At 36.3% G+C, this 12,858-nt stretch overlaps 1 protein-coding gene across 2 annotated transcripts in view; it reads left to right on the forward strand.

Moving 5' to 3' along the window:
- Positions 1-12,858, forward strand: part of Rb1 (RB transcriptional corepressor 1) — a 138,300-nt gene that overhangs the window by 114,667 nt on the left and 10,775 nt on the right. The window contains exons 18-23 of one of the 2 annotated variants that reach the window (XM_028877648.2): positions 3,918-4,033; positions 6,496-6,641; positions 9,014-9,159; positions 10,465-10,569; positions 11,528-11,641; positions 11,746-11,909. In XM_028877648.2, coding sequence (XP_028733481.1) covers positions 3,918-4,033; positions 6,496-6,641; positions 9,014-9,159; positions 10,465-10,569; positions 11,528-11,641; positions 11,746-11,909 — 791 coding nt within the window. The remainder of the gene's footprint in view (positions 1-3,917; positions 4,034-6,495; positions 6,642-9,013; positions 9,160-10,464; positions 10,570-11,527; positions 11,642-11,745; positions 11,910-12,858) is intronic. The other variant, XM_028877647.2, reaches the window with a different exon arrangement.

Genomic DNA, 12,858 nt, shown 5'->3' on the forward strand with positions numbered 1-12,858 from the left:
TCAGCAGTGCAAGCACATTTATTCGTGACTTTTGAACTGCCCTTCTTATGCTTCCTCATTCACATATAACTTTCTCTTCCTTTTTTCAAAACTTGGCAAAGCATCCTGTATTTTCATCACATTCTAACTTCTTTTCAAGACTGTTGATGCTTTGTTCCCCTTTTAATGTCTATTTCTCACATTGTGTCAGTTCCCCTTCAAGTATTTATTCCCCCTACACTGTAAAGTTGTACTTATTTTACAGATATTTGCTGTTATTTTATAACACTTTCTGAATTTGTAATCACAAAGTTACTTTCTTACTTGATCACTTTCTGTTTCTTCCCACTAGACTACACACGAATTGAATAGGAAGCATGTCAGCTTGTTGGCCACTGTCCTCAGGGCTTTTTACACTTGCCTGCTGTTTGTTCAGAGACTGATGGTTTACAGTTTAAAGTAATTTCTTTTCATTCTAGGTTGTACTGAATACTCCGTTGTGTTCCTCTGTGCTTTACTCTCTTATATTTTTGGTTGTGAGCCTAGCCTTTGACGGCTGAGCCATCTCTCCAGCCCTATGCTTTACTCTCTAAAGAAAATATTTGCAAAAGCACTCTGAGACAGTTGACATGCTTATACTTTGTGATATGATGCATATTTTTATATGACTAGTATTGTGTGGGGAATTATAAAAAAAAAGGAGTGGTTTTTTATTTATTGGTTTGTTTGTTTGAGGCAGTGTTTCACTGTGTTGCTTAGTTATCCTGGAACTCATGGTCTGTGGTCCAGGCTGGTATAAAACTCACAAAGATCCATCTGCCTCTGCTGTGATTAAAGGTGCACACCATCACGCCTGATTTAAAATTGTGTTTAAGGATTCAGAAGAGTATATAACTAAGAAACTTCTATTTTAACCTTATCCTTACTTTGAGGTAGAATTAATCTCAAGGAATTTGATTTCATGAGAACTTTAATCTCACTCCATTCATTTACTCAGTAAATGCTTATTCAGCCCCTAATGTTTACAAAGCAGTTTTAAACATTAGAAATAACTGTTGTGAATAACAGACAAAATCCTCTTCCTGGATCTTGCATTATAGTAGAGATAGCTACTAAGCAAGTAAACAAACGTAGTAACAAGTAATGACCAATGCTGTGAGAATAGAGAGAGCAGTTACAGCTAAGAAGCAGTGGGAGTTACAACCCTCCTGACAAGACGTTTGGGAAGTACTGTTCGAGGAGATGTGAATATGTGTGGGTTGACTTGGACTGCTCTGGTCAAAGAATATTCAAGACAAGAGGGAGCAAGCATGGAAAGGCAGGAGAAGGAGGTTGTGTGATTTTTTGTTATTTCGTGGTAGAGAATGATTAGTTCACACTGTACATAAACATAGTGAAAATGCTGAGTGACAGATCAATACATCTGGACAAAATACACATGGGTATTTTGTGTACTGGGTGGATGGATGGCTTATTAGGCATATGTTTGCATTGAAAAGATATACTGTCCTTTGTAAATGGCATTTATAATTATAAATAAAGACTATAACCATAATATCAAATATTTATATGACACTTTGTTAAACCTTATTCCAAATTGTTAGTATTGTATCATATGAATTCACAATACTTTAATTTAGATACTCTTACCTGAATATCTCTACTTTACAATTAAGAAAAATGAACCCTGCTGGGTATGGTGGTGCATGTCATTAATCCCAAACTCAGGAGGCAGAGAGAGGGGATGTCTGAGTTGGAGGCCTACTTGGTCTAACTAGCAAGTTCCAGGCCAGGCAAGGCTGCATAGTGAGTATCTCAAAAACAAACCAGAATTGGAGAGATGGCTCAGCCATTAAGAGAATTTGTTGTTCTTGCAGAGGACCTGGGTTTCATTTTCAACACTTATAGGTAACAACCCTCTCTAACTCTACTTCTAGATGGTCCAAGTACTGTCTTCTAGCCTCTACAAAGCATTATGTACATGTGATATATAGGTGTATATGTCGGCAAAAATACCCATACACATAAATTTTATAAAGCTTTTAAACAATAAAAAACCCTAATTCTTTATGTATTTTGAGATGAGGTGAATGAAATTAAGATGGATAAGAAGAACATACTGTTTGGGACTGTATTACTTAGACTTGAGTAACTTCCTATTCAAAAGGAATATTGGCTAACTTAATTTATTGGTTTTTTTTTTTTCCTTTTACATTTGTTCTTTCCTGAAGTGTTTCTTGTTTGGTTTGTTTTGGTACTTTCATAGTAGAAACTTGCCTGAAATACTTGATTGGCATTCATGTGTAAGTGTAAATCTCTGAAAGTTAGCTGGAGGCTGTGTTTACCCAGGAAGGGATTTTGACTGTGTAGTGACTTGCATGGATATAATTTTCTTGTAAAGCTTTTGGTTTGCTAATATCTGTAGTTCTTTTCTCTTAGAGTCAACATTTACTTAGCTTGATAATTATGTTTTCATGCCTGGAGGTTATGATCATAGTTTTAAACATCCAAGGCTGTGAAGACAGGAAGCAGTATGGAATATGTAAAATTTGTGATCAAAACCTTTCATTAATGCTACTTTCTTTAGTATAGTAGTTCCTTTTTAGATTCTGTCTGGAGACTTCAGGACAAGCAGTCTTGTTTTATGATCAACAAATCTAAATTTTTTCACCACTGTAGAAGAGGAGGCAAATGTCTTATTGTTTAGTTTACCCTTAGCTGCAGTTCTGCCAATTTTCCTGTTGCTAATTCCCCTTTTGCCTCCCTGTCCAAGGCATCTGGTATCATGGCTTCCAGACCTTCTAGAGGGAAAAAGTTCATATGGGGGGCTAGAAAGATGTCTGTGGTTCAGTGCACTCCCTGTTCATCAAGAGGATCTAAGTTTGATTCCCAGCCAGGAGGGTCAAGGTCATGATGGAGGAACCCACAGAGACAGCTGACCTGAGCTCATGGGAGCACATGGATTCTGGACCAACAGTTAATGAGCCTGCATGGGACCAACCTGGGCCGTGTGTGTGTGTGTGTGTGTGTGTGTGTGTGTGTGTGTGTGTGTGATGGTTGTAGGATTTTTTAAAACCGTAGTCTAAGATTTCCAGTTTATTAACAAATTATTTTTAAGTCCCTGTTATCTTTTGTATCTTTCATATGATGTTCCACTCTTAGTTTCTAGCACTAATTAGCTCTTCTTTCTCTTTTTTTTATCAACTTTACTGGAGGTCTGTTTATTTTAAATAATAGTTGTTATCTTTGTTGATAAAATCATATATTTTATCTTTGTTTTCAGTTTTATTAAGTTCTGTTCATAGACTTATTATTTTCTTCTCTACATACTTTGAATATTTTGTGCGTTTTTTTGCCTAAATTCTACCCTCTTTCCTAGTAAGTTTACACATCACTAGCCTAACTTCTGAAATTTGAAGTGCTTCAAAATCCTTTTCAAAAGCCTTTTTTGGGTTTGGAGTCAGGCTAAGAAATCATTCTACCTTCTGGGCTGTTTTCCAGCTTCAAATCCAAAACTTATTACATCCTAATATGATGCTACCTCATATGATAATCATAATCAGAAAGTGAAGCCGAGTGTTGATAAAATTACCCCAGACCACATGTATAAGGGATATTTGAAACATGAGTGGATCCTGTACTTAAACTTTTATTTCATCCCTAATACATCTCATTATATCTAAGTGAATATTCAAAAAAATCAAAAGCCAAGAACATGTATTCAATGATGTAGGAATATTTAAGGTCATATATTTTTCTATTTTTGTGTGTGTATGCACACAATATCAAAATTGGCAAGCAAGAATTTCAAAATGGAGTAAAGTATCTCATTCTGCCTAAAGTTAATAGTGCTTACTCTTTCAAATAACTGCTTTTGATATATACTTGGAAAAAACATGCTTGCTGATGTTGTTATAATTCTGTCTTCTTTCATCTAGGACTCACCTTTATTTGATCTCATTAAGCAGTCCAAAGATGGAGAAGGACCTGATCACCTTGAGTCTGCTTGTCCTCTTAGCCTTCCTCTCCAGAATAACCACACTGCAGCAGATATGTAAGTAGAAATGCCATGTGTTATCCATTCAAACTATAAAGATACTCTGACCATAAGGGAAATGCAGAACATTATATAGAAACTGTAGGACTGGAGTTTTGCATAAGACATTGTTTTTTCTTTAAAAGGAATGTAAGATGCATGACTTAAATAAGGTCCTATAAAGAATTACAAAGCCGCTGAATTACATGGAGTTGGGGTAATATGGAATTTTTCAGGACAGAGATGGTGCCATTTTAGATAGGCCTTAATGATCAGACAGAATTTCAACATGAAAATTGGAAAAGCAAGAGGAAATGTCCCACAAGCCAAAACTGGCTTGTATATGTAACAGGCAGAAAGCAGGAACCATTTTTGTCCGAGAGCATATATCAGACCGTCTGGGGTGAGATATAGCACAAGTATAGGGAGTAGTGTAGAATATTCCACATCATTAGTGTGTACTGGTGAGAATGAGAGAAGAAACAGCATTGATTGAGGGTGCCCTATATTTTGTGCATTTGCATAAGTACTTCATATTCGTATTTTTCATTAAATGTTCTTACCAGCCCTACAAGGTAGGAGATACTGCATCAGCAACTTATCTGTAAAATGGGAAAGATGCAAGTAAGGTAACTTAAGATAAACAGAAATGAACCCAAGTAGTCTACCAACACCCATGCTTTTTTAATCCTTCCAGCTACTGCCTTTCATAGAAATGTGCTTAACATTTCTGCCTGATTCTGTAGAAATATAGCATTCCATGATTAACATAGGGACCATTTTCCTGAGATACCATTTCTGTAGCTGGAGAGTTTTCTCTCCGGGTGCCGCCAAGCCCAGGCAGTCCAACAGCCCACTTATAAAATAAACACACAGACGCTTATTTAAACTGTTTGGCCTAATGGCTCAGGCTTCTAGCTATCTAGTTCTTATATCTTAAATTAATCCATTTCTATAAATCTATACCTTGCCACGTGGCTCGTGGCTTACCGGCATGGTGTCTTCACATGCTGCTTGTCATGGTGGCGGCTGGCAGTGTCACCCTCTGCCTTCCTGTTCTCTCAATTCTCCTCTCTGTTAGTCCTGCCTATACTTCCTGCCTGGCTACTGGCCAATCAGTGTTTTATTTATTAACCAATCAGAGCAACACATTTGACATACAGACCATCCCACAGCACATTTTCATGGTAACTTCTATCTAAAGTATTTCTAGATCACAGAGACTCTGTATTTATGTATGAGTTTGTTTGCTCGGTAATATTTTCATACAAGTCAGCTTTATATTTTCCTTTAAGTCAGTAAATGATTATCTGTTAAGTGCTAGGTTAACAATGTCAGTTACTGGTAAGATTAGATAGCCTGGTTCTTCTCCCTTATAGTATTTTGTATGTTGGAGGAAGGAAGCAGTGAACAAATAAATTACCATTAGTTGATTTTAGTCTTGGTGCTGTAAGTAAAACCAATGGAGTGACAGGAGGGTGAGACAGAGAAAGTGATAGAGCATTTAGAGGCTTCCCTTTTCTGATGAAGTGATATTTTGACTAGAGACCTGAAAGGCAACTGAATGCTGACCAGGGGAAATACTGTTTGGGGAGACTGACTAAATTGGAGACTAGAAAGAAATCTAGGGTGGATGGGTCATAGTCACAGTAGTAAAGGTGAGGTTGAAGGGGTGCACTGGGGTTAGATTCTCTAAGTTCCTGTAAGCTATATGAAGTTTAGATTTTTATAGGTAGTGAGAAACCATTCAAACACAGGGGCAACTATGTATAATTTGTATTAAAAGACTGTTCTGACTGCTATTTGAAGTACAGTTAGACTTGAGGGCTAGAGAGCATCAAGACAAGAAAATGGAGAAAAAAAGTTTGAAGACTTTGAACATCTTAAATGAGGGTTGTGGGTGACTTGGTCTGTCATAAACATTAAAGATAGAAATGAAAGGTCTGGAATTTATTTTGCAATAGAAATAACAGGTTTTACATTGATTTGATTTAGAGCATATTTGAGGAACTAGACAGATGGAGAAATTTTTAAATTTCATTCCTAGGCCTTTTACTTTAAAGCACTAGATGCTATGAAGTGACATTTGTTTGGGATGGAAAAACTTGGTGAGGGAATCCAGAGTTCGCTTTGGCCTTTGAAGGTCTGAGAGTCTGTTCATGTCATAACTGAATAGCTGCATCTGGAATGCCAGAGAGACCTGTTAGTGTGCAAGTTAAGTCATTTTATAGCTGTCAGTTATGTAAACTAAAGGAAAGTCTGGGAGATTGAAGTTTGGAAAGGTAGCACATTTTTCCTGTTAAGCTAGCTTTCCCAGCTTGGATTTAAATAACTGACTCATTGAATTTGGTATACAGTATTATATCAAATAGGTAAAATGTGTCTGAGTACATGTATATAATCGAACACAACTCGTGTGTGTGTGTGTGTGTGTGTGTGTGTGTGTGTAAAATGAAGACTTATTCTTTGTATATATCTAGGTATCTTTCTCCTATAAGATCCCCAAAGAAAAGAAGTTCAACTACACGTGTAAATTCTGCTACAAATACAGAGACACAAGCAGCCTCAGCCTTCCATTCTCAGAAGCCATTGAAATCTACCTCCCTTTCCCTGTTTTACAAAAAAGGTCAGTAGAAGTTTACTTTCAAAAGCACAGACTCTGGAACCAGGCTTACTAGGTTGAGTCATAGCTGCAGTACTTATGATATGTGACCCTAAGCACATCACCTAACATCTCTATGCCTCAATTTCTTTGCTTATAATATGAAAAAAGTAATAATCATCTGTCCTACAAGGATATTGCCTTATAGGAATCAGAGGATAGTTAGTACATATAAAATGCTGTCAGTAGGCCCTGGCATACAGTATGCACTCAGAAAATGCTGTGTTAGTGTTGTTTCTGTTGTACGTCTTCAAATTAGTGTTTGCAAATACACTAATATTATTTTTCTTTTCACGTGTTTATCCAGAGTTAAGATAATACAGACATATTTCTTGGATATTCAGGACATTTAAGAAATCCGCTAATCAGATTACATAGCATTCTGTAGTTGTATGCAGATGTAGTAGAATAGCGAGGTCCACCCTACACATCTGTGGTGTGTAGCCAACAGTTTCTCGGTCCTGCCCGGCCCCGCTGTCCTGCAGCCATTTATAAAATAATCATTCAGAGGCTTATATTAATTACCAACTGTATGGCCTATGGCTTCAGCTTTTTGTTAGCTAGCTCTTTCATCTTAAATTAATCCGTTCCTATTAATCTATATGTTACCGTGTGGCTGTGGCATTACCAGTCTGCTGGCATCTTGTTGCTCCTTTGACAGTGGATTGGTGTCTCCTTGACTCTGCCCTTCCTTTCTCATTATTGCTTTTGGATTTTTCTGCCTGGCTCCATCCTGCCCTGCCATAGGCCAATGCAGCTTTATTTACTCTCCAATGAGAGCCACACATATTTATAGCATATAGAAAGACATCCCATAGCATTTCCCCTTTTCTGTCTAATCAAAAAGGAAGATTTTAACTTTAACATAGTAAAATTATATATAGCAAAGCAGTTATCAAGCAAGAATTACAGTTACAATATCTAGTCTATTTGTATTTGGCAAAATTAAAGAAAATAGTCTATCCTATTTTTGTGAGTCTAAAGTTTTATATCTAAGTTATCTTTTATCATGATTAAGGAAAACTATAATTATAACTATCTAGTCTTTAACTCCATCCCAGAAGGATATAATATTACCTGAGTAAACAGGAAGTACATGGTAAGCAGCTTCCATAATTTTAGAAATTACAGAGACATCTGGCTGCCCGGACAGAGTCTTTTCTGTAGTTTTTCTGTAGCATTGGGGCATCTATTTTTAGCCTATAGGCCTAGAGTCTCTGGCATGGCTTTCAGTGAAGCAGGAAATTTTAAGGACTGTTTTGCCCCTTCTGGCAAAGTTCATCAGTTATTTCTCTCCATGTCCTGTAGAATGTCTGTCAGTCTCTTCTGCAAAGCAGGAACCTGAAGGACCATCTCAGTGGTCATCTTTCTGTGGTTCCTGCATGTTCAGTTTATACAGCATCCTGTCACGCAGTTGAGGCAAGGGCATTTTTTTTTTCCCTAGTGGCTAACTTTTGTCATAAAGAAAGCAAACTCCATAATGAGTTTATTCGATGCCCATCGTCCTCTTTGAAGTAATTGGTGCTGCAAAAACAGATGTGTCTCATTGTCCAGAAAAGTCTAGGTTTTGAAAACATTTTAAATGCCATATTCTGTAGGTCTTTGAAGTGATTGAAGATTACCTACATAACTGAAATATATCTATGTATACCTAGAAAACTTGACATACAATAAAGTTTCAGACCTTTGGGGATAAATTGTTAGCTTTGAAAAGTTCTGTTTACCCTATGCAAGATTGTAAAGGGACATTTTAAACCATGGGTCTTTATATGTAAAGCAAATGGATACAAATACAAATTTATTTTCTCTAAAGTCATATTTGTAGTGGTACCCTTAAACTAAACTTCTTCATATCATGGTCATATTGCACTGATAGAGTTTACAGTTTTCAAGAGTATGCTCCATTGGTATTTATAGAGAAATGTATGGAATTTTTTCTCTTAAGGGTGGATAAAATAGAATAATCACTTGCAATTTCATTATTTTAAAAATAATCTCTAATATTGTTAATGGAAATTTCCAGCAACTATGATGAGTGATTACCAACAGAACCAGAGCAAATCTTATTTGGTTTGCCTAATTTCATAATATCATCTGACCTTTCCTCTTTGCCTCAGTTTCATAGTGTAATAGCCAATTCAGCAAGTATTATTGAACCTTTTGTTTGTAACACTGATAATACTAGGAATCATTTATTCATAATGAAAATAGTCTTAGAGCCTAAGTTATTATTAAAATGCTACGTACAGTATTATAAAGGAATTTAATGTTTGAAAAAAATCCACTCATAATTGAAAATGAACAGTAAACAGACTTCATTCCCCTTATGTCTGCAGTGTACCGTCTAGCATATCTCCGATTAAATACACTATGTGCACGCCTTCTGTCTGAGCATCCAGAACTAGAGCATATTATCTGGACTCTGTTTCAGCACACACTGCAAAATGAGTATGAGCTCATGAAAGACCGACATTTGGACCAGGTAGGAAAGTCAATCATTTCACTGTCATTTCTTCTACTTACTGTTAACTGTGTGCTGATTTCCATTAAAGACTGGGTTCAAGTGAACAGCTACATTAGTTTAATAATCTATTTCATCACTTGTTGGGTGCCATTTATATTTTTTTGCTATAGTTCTTACAAATCAGAGCTTTAGATTTTATATGTATATTTTAATTAAGACACAGACATTATTTATTTAAAAAATTACCAAGTAACCCACTTAGCATAAGCCTTTTCTATATTGTGATAAGCTAGATTTCATTTTAGTATAGAAATTACATGAGCCAGGAACCAACTGACCTAACCAGGAGTGGTGACATATGCCTGTAATCACAACTATTCTCAAGAGGCTGAGGCTAAAGACTCACAAATTTGAAGACTTCCAGTACTACATGACAAGTTCAAGGGCAGCCTGGGTAACTTACTAAGACCCTGTCCCAAAGTAAAAATAATAAAAAGGCTGGTGATGCAGCTCAGTAGTGAAGCTACTGAGATGACAGAGACAATCAGATTCCAGGAGAATAAGCTTCTTGCTTATTTTTGCTCAGATTTTTATGAGTGTTACTTTAAAGGAGAAGAAAAATATCAATTGGCACACTGCATCATAAATGGCATTCTCAGTGTAAGACACTGAGCAGGACATGGTGAGCAGGAATTCTTGGTAACAGCAGATGTCAGCAAAATGTTGCAGAATGATGAATACTTGAATTAGGGGAAAAATTTCATACAGATTTTAAAAATTGATATTTAAGGCCACAGAGAATCATTTTCAAATCTTAGTTTTGCATTTAAAATAGTTTTATTGAATGGTACCATGTAGAAAATCTTTTTATCATCGTGATATAGCCCAATGAAAATTCAGCAACGAAACTAATCTAACCTACATTCAGATTGAGTCAGAGCACGGTTCACAGTATTGGGTTTCTGTCACCAGCATATCTGTACATACCAAATTATTACATGTTACTTCACTGGATAACTTGAAACTTTTTCATACAACCTTTTAAAAAAAAGTACTAATCATACAGTTGGCCCGTTCTAGTTTCAACACTTTTGATGAACATTAATGAGCTGGAGCTACAGTCAGGGTAACTTAACAAACTGGGTAGTCAGTACTGAATAATTGAGTTAGCTGCTCTCATTTTGTTTTGTAAATACAGATGTTTTAGTTAAACATCTTACATAGACTTCAGGTTAAACCAAGCTCAGAATAGGTGAAAAAACGTAGAAGAAATTAAACTACCTTCTTTTGAGTTCTGAGTGCTCTGTCACACTTCCTTATTAGATTATGATGTGCTCTATGTATGGCATCTGCAAAGTCAAGAACATAGACCTTAAATTCAAAATCATCGTAACTGCATACAAGGATCTTCCTCATGCTGTCCAGGAGGTAGGTAATCTCTCATGGTAAGACTTTAAAAAATAAATCAGTGTTCATAATTGATGTCAGTTGTTAATTAGAGATCATATATTCTGATTTAGTGTTATAATGTTGGCTAGTTACTTGCAGCTAAAGTGAAATTAGAAAACTATGACAAACTATGAAGTATAAATCCATACTTGAAGTTCATAAATAATACTATACTTATATATAGTAATAACCAGGATATTTGAAATAAACTTTGTAGTATATTAGTTTTTATTTTTCCATGGAAAAGACAGTGTAAGTGAATCTTTACAAAGACACAATAGGATTTTCCATTGCAAGCCCATTTGTGTCTCTAGTCTCCTCTCCCACAGAGAGGCCATCATGATGAAACACACTTAGTATGACACACATTTCACATTCCTATCCTGGAGCACAGCAGGGAATCCTGGGTTATTGTCTCATAAGTTGGACATGGTGGCCCAGGCCTACAATTCCTACTTGGAATGCTAAGTGAGAAAGAGACATCATGAGTATGGAGTTACATAGCTAGATCCTGCTTATAAAAATAAAAAAATGAATAAATAAAGTAAAATGAAGTTGCATAATAAATGTTGATATTAAATGTCTGCTTCTTGCAAGGGAGTAGTGCACACTTCCTAAACCTTTAGACCAGGGGCTGCTGTGGGCCAGTGAATGTTGTCTGCGTACTGGGGGTTATGGTGTTAACTTTTGCTCAGCACAGCCTATCTAACTCTTGTGGGATAGCCAGCTTTCCATCTGGCTATCAGGCCCTTTCTCTGGATCACCTTGGTGACATTTCACCTTGAATATATAATCTAAATCTAAAGAAGCCTTTTCAGATTATTGTTTTCTTTATAAAATGTGGTTTTTATAAAACTATGTACAAACTATTTTAAAAGAAAATTTAAAGAGACAAGTTCTTAAATTCATGTAACATGTTTTTATTATTTTTCCTCAGACCTTTAAACGTGTTTTGATCAGAGAAGAGGAGTTTGATTCTATTATAGTATTCTATAACTCAGTTTTCATGCAGAGACTAAAAACAAATATTTTGCAGTATGCCTCCACCAGGGTATGTTGAAAATATCCTTTGATTGGGGAAATCTAATGACAAAGTAATGGATCCCCACCAAAACATTGGCTCAATTACCTTTTTTCCTTTTGTTTTATCTCTAGCCTCCTACCTTGTCACCAATACCTCACATTCCTCGAAGCCCTTACAAGTTTTCTAGTTCACCCTTACGGATTCCTGGAGGTAACATCTATATATCACCCCTAAAGAGTCCTTATAAAATTTCAGAAGGTCTGCCAACACCAACAAAAATGACTCCAAGATCAAGGTTGGTGTTTCCTTTTTAAGGGAATGCTGAAAAAAAAATACCATTTACATTGATAATTTTGACTGAAGCATAAAAATGCAAAGCTTTCTTTGTTTAGAATGGGCTAGGCTGTTGGGTATCTAATTTCCTTATGTACCTTAAGTAAATGTATGACAAGAATTTGGGGAGAAAGAAATGCGTTTACCTTGATGGACTTGCCCAGCTGCTGAGGTCCCCTGTGTACATAGTTTAAGAGCCAATGTTATGTGGTCTTCAAAACACTAATAGTTTCTGTGGGTTTTTTGTTTGTTTGTTTTGGGGGGTTCAAGATAAGGTTTCCTTGCGTAACAGCCCTGGCTGTCCTGGAACTCGCTCTGTAGACCAGGCAGGCCTACAACTCACAGAGATCCACCTGCCTCTGCCTCCCACCTGCTGGGATTAAAAGTGTGTGTTGCCACCACCCATCTAAAACACTAATAGTTTTATAAGCCATTGAAGTATATCATTTTAGCTTAACAATATTTATTTATTTATTTATTTATTTATTTACTTATTTAGTTACTTACTTAGTTACTTACTTATTTTAAGCAAGGTCTCAACTATGTAGCCCTTGAGCTGGCCTGGAACTTGCTATGTAGACCAGGCAGGCTACATATTCATAGATCTACTTGCCTCTACTTCTGAGTACTGGGATTAAAGTCGTGTGTCATCATGCCCAGATTCTTTATTCTAAATTTACTGTAAACTCTATGGACCTTAGTATTTTTCTTGAGCTGGCCACATGGACCACCCATAAAAGTACTTGCCACACAAACCTAATGATGAGATCGATTCCTAGATCCATGACAGAAGGAGAGAACCAGCCTCCCAAAATTGTTTTCTGACTTTGACATACTTGCCCACATTGACACACACAGAGATCATACACACACACAGTAATAATAATACGTAAATAAATTTTTTAAATGAA

The sequence above is a fragment of the Peromyscus leucopus genome, chromosome 9 (genome assembly GCF_004664715.2).
Source record: "Peromyscus leucopus breed LL Stock chromosome 9, UCI_PerLeu_2.1, whole genome shotgun sequence".
NCBI classification, from domain to species: domain Eukaryota; kingdom Metazoa; phylum Chordata; class Mammalia; order Rodentia; family Cricetidae; genus Peromyscus; species Peromyscus leucopus.